Source organism: Histoplasma capsulatum, genomic scaffold (genome assembly GCF_000149585.1).
Source record: "Histoplasma capsulatum NAm1 scaffold_5 genomic scaffold, whole genome shotgun sequence".
NCBI classification, from domain to species: Eukaryota; Fungi; Ascomycota; class Eurotiomycetes; order Onygenales; family Ajellomycetaceae; genus Histoplasma; species Histoplasma mississippiense.
In genome coordinates this window covers 1555103-1564230 of record NW_001813978.1, presented here as the reverse complement: position 1 = coordinate 1564230, position 9128 = coordinate 1555103, and the positions used below count along the sequence as shown (strand labels likewise).

Here is a 9128-nt window from a genome sequence, read left to right as displayed (position 1 = left end):
TTGGTGAGAGTGAGGTGGCGGATGAACGTCTGTCAATTAGCCCGCACAGGCGTTGGTGGAGTCGCGGTGGGGAGCGCCTTGGGCATTCTGCAGAGAAACGCAATTTCTCAGCGGCGAGTTTCTTGTATCCCAGCGTGTGAATTTCGATGGTTATGGTGCCATCCAGTGCCACTTCGTGGGACGACTGAGAGGTGCAATTCGTGATACCCCCGACGTTCCACTGTATGTCGTGGGTAGTATCTCTCCGTATAAGTGTCAGGTGGAAAGGGGAAGGGGTTTTCCGAGACTTTTCGTTAGGGCGTCGCCGTCCATGTTGGAAGAAATTGGGAGAACTACGTCGGTCCCTGGAAGACTGTTGGGGATTAAGAGGGGATGATCCAACATTATGAGGTGGATCCTGCTCGCGCAGGATGGATGATCGTCCCCCATCCCAGCTAGCTCGTTCTTGGGGTCCTCCTTGCGAGGCGGGAGCCGAGGGGAAAGTTAAATATTCCCCTTTCCCAAACGAATTCATGGGCTGTGCGCCGCCTCTCGGTTGACCATTTCCAGTCCTAGGATCGGTAGAATTCAGGGCTGACTGGGGAAAAAGGTGTTTAGCCGGATCTAGAGGTATAGGTGGTACAGGTCGGGTGACGGTGGGGATCCTCTGTGCGTCTGGAAATCCATCTGGCGGTGTCCCAACTGCGCCAGGGCCCTGTGAGTGACGACACACGTTCCCTGCGCCGGTTTGAAAGGATATGCTTGTATCGGATGACACTGGTCGCCTGGGGATTGAAGGCGGCTTTACCTCGCCACGCGGCACGGGTTTCCTCTGGAGGCGAGCCGATGGGGCGACGGGAAAAGGGGGTCGATTAGCCTCCAGGGGCGCTTCCTTCAAGCATTTTTCCTTTTCGAGAACAGACAGGACAGCCTCATCTTCTGGTGTTGAGACGTGGATATAATAGAGGGCAGCCTCGATGAGAGCTGGGTGAAATACTGCATTCGGTTGGCGGTTTTAGCGGGGAAAGGAAAACATCTAGACGAGAAATTAAAATAGTTAAATGTTAATAAAAATTGGCTTTCTTTTGGTCACAGCGTAAGTGGCGTAAGTGGCACACGTGTATGATAAAGTAGCTCCGGAAGGGGGTTTCATTATATGCGGTACAGGAAATTTTGGAATCGTACCTCTGCTGCCTGGGACACGGACAATATACAGTACCAACGGTTTTAGAGGAGCCTTGCACGGATTCCTGGGATAGCGAGGCGGATTGGCAGCCAAAGTGATAAGGGGGCCATAAGACTGTGCTTCCACAACATGACGAGGGGCGCCATCCATACTACCCGTGGTATGTATAGTGAGGCCGGTTGAAAATGAATGAATAGGAGGGCTATGATATGCGACGTTTTTTCGTATTTTTTCTCCAAGTTTTTTGGTCTTTCCCCTAATCCGATGAACAGGAATTTTCAGATAATAGTTGGCTTTTTATATCGTCCGAAGCAAGAGTCACAACTTCCAGCATCAGCTTCTGAGCCCGTGAGTCCGCCGGGATATATCCAAAAAGGCAAACGACGAACAAAGAGAATAAGCACTATCCTTACCGCTATTGCGAGACGGAACTGACAGAACATTTGAAGATGTCAAAGTGTCAGATAAAGGCAAGGAAGAATATCCCCGCGTCTGACACCGTGGAGTGTCTATATATGCTGCTTATCTTCGCTTTTTTGCAGTAGCACTTCAGATACTCGATCCATAAGAAAGAAAAAAAAAAGTTAAATTGAAACACCTGAGAAACTGGTCTGAACAGTGTTGGAAAAACAGGTATCAAAGAGGTAGAGGCAAAAGAAAGGGAGAAAGGAGCATGGTAATCTGCACAGCCAGCAGGGATTGAAGGAGAGATGAAGAATAGTGGCCAGCCAGAAACTGGCAAGCAAGCCTCCAGCCCTAATAGGCTTTGGCGTGAGTTCAAATATCTCTCTGCTGGCTCGTAATTCCCCCGCCAGCCTGGGTGTGTCTTCTCGACGACGAGTTGTGGCTGTCGTTCGCTGGTTGTCCGTCGGCTGGAGGCAATATCAACAACTCCCGTCATGGAAGGTGGATAATAATTTCGCCGCGGGTTGCACGCTGGGCCCCACCAGAGGAATCCTAAAATAAATAAACGCTCTAAGCTCTTGGGTGGCGCTTCCTGCAACAATACCGCCACCCTCGACAGCCTACCAAACTCGCTCGGTCAACGGGTCATCCAAAGCGCCTCTTCATGTCCCCATGCTGGAGGAGCTCACCAACCTGTTGGCGTGTTGCTGTTCGGTTCTAGGCATGGGTTGCCGGCGACATCCACACCACAATGGTCGGCATATATTGCATCCATGTACTCTGTATCATACTCTATACTCTGATACTCATGGCACCCATCTGGTGGTAGAGGGGACGAACATCCCAGTCCAATCCCTCCAAACAAACAAGAACCATCCTGCAGTCAGGCCACCCCACATGTGGTTTGTACTGACTCTTGTGTGCAAAACAGATATCCGGTTGATCGCCAACGCAACCAGCACAACCAACACAACCAACACAACCATCCTACCTGTTATATAACAACACCATCTCTGGTGCGGTGTCTTGCTTCTCAGCAGCAGAATTTGCAGAAGGGCCTGGGATTGTGGTTTCCTACGTAGGTACCTCATCCATCTATCTGACCCTCTCTCTCTCCAACATATCATAGTATTTAAAAACCAAGGCCCCGTACTGTACTCTGCATAACGTCCCTTTGTTGGCAAACAGAGAAAAAATATCTCCGAAGCAGCACAACCTAAACGATGTGGTGGCATGTAGTAAGCTTTTGTCTCACCTCATCTCATGCAAACGTGCAATCGCCATTCCAACGCCCATGCCCAATCCGAAACCTGCATTCATAATAGACCTGTGCGAGTAAGCGGAGGAGACCAAATTTTGCTGCGTGATATATCGAAAGTCGATAGCAAACTGCATTTTTTGATTAGTATTTAATGTGCCTCCTGGGTGTTGGTTGGTTGCGCCTCACCACCACACAACAGGTCCCCATGAGAAAAAATGGGATATAAAGTGCAGACAATATGCTAATGTCAAGGAATTTCAATCTTAAGAAGTCTTTTAGCTATTTACTTCAACAAAGTCCATCGAAAATGACTATTCCAAATTATATATAATTCACTTTTGTTAGAAAAGGTTCTGTATTGGTATATTCTCTCTCTCTCTCTGCACTTGAATATATCTATTCCTTTGATATCATCTCTATATCGTATATAATATCAAAGATACTAGGATCCATAGAATTGAAGTTACCTAAAATTGAAAAAGCTTGTGTTGGCGTGATAATTACGTTGTGTGGCTAGTTGAGCCACCCAATCCAATCCCTCCAACAGATTCATACGTAACAGGTCTTAGCGAGAGAAGCATGCCCGTCATTAAAAGTCATAAGTATGTTCATAAACACCAATTGACGGATTCATGTGACAAAAACGACAAATGAAATAAGAAAAGGAAGAAGGAAAGAAAGCAAGGGATGGCGGAAGCAGAAGAAAATGACGTCAATCGAAGAAAATATATATATATATATATTTAAAAATAACGGCATGTACACGTACGTAAGCCGCTCCCGGTAGTGAGGTTAGTTAAAGATAACTGAAGAAGAGGAGACAAAGAAATCAGAAGGACGGTGAATATAAGCATGTTTGTATGTATGTATTGACATGTGTGAGTTTTCCACACGGGAGGGAAAACGGCGAAGAGGAATGACAAGAGGCATTTGCCGCACGCAGCAAGGTATACCTTCCAACATTGATAGGAGGTTCGGCTTTAAGACGGTGGAGGAGACGATATAGGGAAAAAAAAAAAAAAAGGCTATACAGAGGGTTTTCTGTGGGAAAGACACCGAAAAGACAAAGAAGAGATAAACAAGGAGGTAGGACGCCTGAGCTCCAAGCCTGGTTTGGCAATTACACACAAGAATAAAATGCAATAAAATGAACAGGTTCCGATCCCCCATATCCCCGAAAATCCAGAAATCCATCCAGAACAAACGAAAGGTGAATCAGGCCCAATTGAAACAACGTATCAGGAAACGACCGTTTCAACCTGACCTCAAACGACCGTTTCAGCCCGTTCGCCTTCGGCTATTATAGGCACGCTGAGGCCACGGTCAGGGCTCTGCAGGACGAGTTGTTCATGTCGCCGTGCCCACAGGTAATCACTGACGGACCGAATCAATATAAACCACCCAACAACCATAAGTATATACGATACCCATTCGCTTGTCGTTATACCCGCGAAAGGTTTTGAACCCGAGTCAGCGCCTGAGTCGTAACCGGGTTGGCCCACTTTGCTCGGGTCGAAATTATGACTGTTGGGGTCTGGGGGGGTGGCGTAGCTGCCGTCGGGTTCTGATGGCCTATTTATTTCACCGCTGCCTTTCATGTAGAAGCCATATTGGACGAGAGTGAGGCCTAAGCCGGCCCTGCTGCCGTTCTTGGCCGCGTGAGTTGTGTGAAGAAGGTAGGTAAGGAGGAATCCGACAAGTTGAAAAGACGTAGATATCATGCCGTTCCAGATAAACGAGAAAACAGAACCGACAGGGAGGCCATCGACATAGACTTCATCGGAGGACATGCCGGGAGCAACGATGGTTGTCTCCCAATAAGGAGGGGTGGCGTCAGCCGCGGCTTGTTCATATGTCTGAAACCTGGTTAGTAAATTACATCCTTCGCTGCTACTCAGCAGTGAAAAGACCAGGAGAATTCTTAAACTTTGCAGAAAGCGCACCGGTGGTAGATCCTCAGTTTTTTCTCCACGCTCAGGCTTCGCGGCTAAATTAGCAAAAACCCCATCGTTCGTAGTCCCAGCCCCTCGTATCGTTCTGGATGAGGTAGAAATTGGTGGAGTAGACGCCGCTTGCGTTACATTCCCCGCAGCCGACACGGCCTGAGGCTGGGCCCTATTTCCTCCGCTTCCGAAGTTCGTTGAGACGCTATTACCCTGAGAGCTGGTATTGCCCCTCATCAGTCTCTGTCTGTCATCGACTCCATCTTCGGCATCTGAGTCTTCATCATCATCGCCGAACGTATCCGCAAGCGTTTGATCTGCTTCTGAGTGTAACGGGTCCTGGGATAAGACACGGCGCGAGGGTGGGGAGGATGATCTGGAGTGGAATGAAGGTGGCGGAGACGAAGGCACGGGCCCGGATGGGACAGGGTATAATGTTTGTTCGTCATCGTCATCTGCATCATGCCCATCAACCTGAAGAGAGATATATGTTGTTAGCAATAGCGAATCTTCACAAACTTCGTGGTAAAATTCGATCTGTTTCTGGAGTCAAGGAGGCATATTGTTGGTTGGAGAGAGAGTGTAAGGCCATACCCGCTGATACCGATGTAAGCTCATGACTGAGCCACAGGGGAGAAGACCGAATGCAATGCAGAACAGAAAAGACAGCAAAAGACCTAGGGATCGGATATATAAAACAACAATAAGGAGAAATAAATAGGAGGACGTGGAGGATGCCAGGAGATGAAGGAGGTGTTTAGGCGCCTACCTAGGTAAGATGAGACAGGAAACAGTGGAGGTTATGTGAGCAAATCACATGACGAATCGGATGACTAAGCCTGCGTTCAAATTTATATTGAAGTTCATTGCGGAATTATTGAATATGAACCAATTCATGGCATCATACTCCTGGCCGATTGAATACACGACAGCCCTGGGATTTATATACATGTACCTCTTTAATTCCATTTACTCAGTTGTTTAGAAAAATCCCAGCAACATTTCCATCCTACTTTTCACAGAAAACTACCATACTACCTGAATCTTGAGGGTATATAACCAAAATACACAAGCCAACCATGTCAAACTCAGTCTGTCCCTTTCCCACCCAGTCAAATCCGCCTCCGCATTCTAAAAAGCCCCCCGCCCGCCCCCCATAAAGGAAAAATAAGAAAAGAAAAAGAAAAAGAACCTAACCTTTCCCACGTCCAGCTCTCCCCCAAAACACTCTCCGCCCACATAAACCGCCTTATATCCCGCTGGCCCAGCGACCCTGTCCGCCCCGCCTCCGTCTCCGTACAAACATATCTAAAAACCCGTCTTCCCACATCTTCTCCTTCTCCTTCCCCTCCAACCACAGCAGCAACAACAACAACAACAACGGCACAAACACAACAACACCAACAGCGGCAGCAATCTCAATTTTCCACCTCCAGCATCAATGCGCTCTACTCACTGTTGGAAAATCGGTATGAGAAGCAATATCCGTTGCCGCAGAATCTGCGACATCCGCGCAGTGCCCCGACGCATTATGATGATGTGTTGAGGGAGTTTAGGGACGCACCCGGGAGGGGCTGGGTGAGGAGGATGGTAGAGAAGTTTAAGGGGGTTTTGAGGTTTCAGTAGGAAGCTTTAGTTTCGGGTACGATATATATATAATATAAGGAGGCTTTTTGGGAGGATTTTTGGGGGATTTTATATACGGGACGTGTATTATATGGTTGGTCTCTGCTTGGTGTCTGGGACTCCCCGTTGTTGGTATTTTTTTGTACTTCTTTTGTAATACTACGTTTAATATGCATAGATATATATATATATATATATATGATACACCTGATTGATATCTAGAATTATTATCCAAGCCTGAAACATGAATTCTCATACTAAAACAACTATATTCACACCTTTACATATATAACATCTAGCTAAAACCGAAGTCTAACCCGTTAAAAAAGGAAAGGAAGGGAAAGAAAAGAAAAGAAAAGAAATGGGAGGGAAAAAAGAAGAAGTAACAACATGGATATCAATACCCTAACCCAAGAAGAACAGAATAACCCTCAATTAAACCCTTCCTTCCGCCCCGTTCCACTCACAACATCGGTTGAACCACATCGGCAACCTTAAACGGTGCCTCCGTCTTCGCCTTCACCTCATCAACCGTCACGCCATCCGCAAGCTCAACCAGAGTCAGGCCGTCCGTGAAATCGACATCAAAGACACAGAGCTCGGTGATGATGCGGCTCACGCACGCTCGGCCAGTCAGTGGGAACTCGCACTGCTTGAGGATCTTGGGGTTGCCCTTCTTATCGGTGTGTTCCATGGTGACGACAACCTTTGGTGGCAGTGGGATTGGAGACGAGGTCCATGGCACCGCCGAAGCCCTTAATCTTGCCGGGAAGCATCCCTGTGCAGTAGGTTTTGATCTGTTAGATGCGGAAAGCAATGCATATAGGTAGTGAGGTGGGACGTGGAAGGGGGATATTGTTTGGAGATAGGGCGGGGACGTATAAACTTACAGTTGGCCAAATCGCCATTCGCACTAACTTGCATGGCACCCAGGATCGTCAAATTAACCCGTCCAGAGCGGATCATGCCAAACGATTCGTCGCTACCAAAACACGATGCACCGGGCAGAAGCGTAACGGTCTCCTTGCCCGCGTTGATCAAGTCTGGATCCTCCATGCCACGCTTCGGATACGGGCCCAGCCCGAGAATGCCATTCTCAGACTGCAGCTGTACCTCCACAGACGGGTCCACAAAACTAGGAGCGAGCATGGGCATCCCAATGCCCAGGTTCGCATACATGCCATTCTTGAACTCCTTCGCGGCGCGGCGGACAATACGCTCCCGCTTACTAGCAACATCGCCTTTACCAAGCGCAGAGAGATCGGCTCCCTCACCATCCTCCTTGGCAAAAGTGTATTTCTCAATCTTCTTCTCCTTCGTGCTCTGAACGACGCGCTTAACATAGATGCCTGGCAAGTGCACAGCAGCCGGGTCAATCTCGCCGACCTCGACGATATGCTCAGCCTCGACGATGGTCATCTTCGCATTGCGGCCCATAGCGCCATTGAAGTTCGCGGCTGCGAAGCGGAACTGGCAGTTACCGAGTCTATCTGCTTTCCAGGCCTTGACGAAAGCATAGTCTCCTTTGATGGCTTCCTCCATGACGTAACTCTTGCCATCGAAGACCTTGACATCTCTTGGTGCACCATAAGCAGCGACGGTTCCATCCGCGTTGTGTTTCAGCGGCAGGTTGCCCGTTTGGACGACGGTTCCAAATGCGGCGGGGGTGTAGAAGGCAGGGATGCCCAGCACCACCGGCACGACAGCGTTCAGCCAGAGTTTCCCTGAGGCGTCAATTTCGAGGTTCAATTTGGCCGCCGAGATACATGCGCTCGAAAGTCTTGTTTTCTCCGACGTAGCTGGCGACCATCTTCTTGATCTGTCCGCTGCCTAGGAGCAGACCCAGGCCCGCTCCATCGACGCCGGCGTTATTGCTGACTGCGGTTAGTCCTGTGATAGACTTGTTGGCATGTACAGCGTCAATCAGGGTATCTGGGACACCGCAGAGGCCAAACCCGCCGGCAAGGAGAGTGGAATTGGATTTCATGTCCTTGATCGCTTCCGCAGCGGATGGGAGGACTTTGTTGATCTCATTTCGGCGGAGGGTGCTTGAGAAGGCACGGACGAGGAATCGTTGGTGCTAAGGGAGGCATAAGATGGCTGACGTTAGTCAGGCGCAAGAAGGTTGAAGTTAAGTATTGTCCACCGTGTATCTATGGACATGTGCATTGGGGATGGCAAAGATGAAGTACCTTTAGAGGGTTCGAGAAGCCCCGAGCAACTCGCAGATAGAACGACATTGTATGTGAGATGAAAATGTCCGCAATCCTAGCTAAACTAGATATGCTTATTATTCCTTACTCTCCTTTCCCCCTTCCCAATGTGTTTTAGTAGCAATTGTGAGAGAGGTCAGGTCGGCGAAGAATGCTAGTCTCTCTGTTTAGTTTCCCCACTGGCCGAGCCGCAGTCCAGTATCAACATCAAAGTGGACAGCAATGGGTCAAGGTACCAGTGGGTGTAAGTATCGTTAACTATAGCCTGGTGGTCCAGCGTCTCTGGTCTATAAGAGGTAGCAAACAAAGGAACGAGGAAGATCAGAGCAACCAGCTAGCCTTTCTCTCGGGGGTCTCTACTGTGGATATCTTCAAGCGGGGGCTAAAGATGTTGGATGGATGGCTGGCGTCGGCAAAGAGCTTAGCCGAGCCGGAGAGTATGCCGCCGCGGCTGTTCCGGGAATTGCCGCACCCTCGTTAGCCTGATCATGTGATATTGAACTTGCATCCAAGGA

The 9128-nt window shown here is 48.8% G+C and overlaps 2 protein-coding genes across 2 annotated transcripts; both read right to left on the bottom strand.

The window, feature by feature from the left end:
* Positions 1 to 4096: 4096 nt before the first annotated feature.
* Positions 4097 to 5392, bottom strand: HCAG_05312 (conserved hypothetical protein; the record flags this gene model as incomplete). Its single annotated transcript, XM_001539795.1, has 3 exons — positions 4097 to 4687; positions 4775 to 5248; positions 5369 to 5392. 3 exons carry the CDS (start codon positions 5390 to 5392, stop codon positions 4097 to 4099), a joined length of 1089 nt encoding a protein of 362 aa, XP_001539845.1.
* Positions 5393 to 6863: 1471 nt separating this feature from the next.
* On the bottom strand, positions 6864 to 8640 carry HCAG_05311 (succinyl-CoA:3-ketoacid-coenzyme A transferase 1, mitochondrial precursor; the record flags this gene model as incomplete). Its single annotated transcript, XM_001539794.1, has 4 exons — positions 6864 to 7178; positions 7319 to 8230; positions 8280 to 8480; positions 8593 to 8640. The coding sequence occupies 4 exons, from the start codon at positions 8638 to 8640 to the stop codon at positions 6864 to 6866; spliced, it is 1476 nt and encodes a 491-aa protein (XP_001539844.1).
* Between the last annotated feature and the right edge of the window lie 488 nt (positions 8641 to 9128).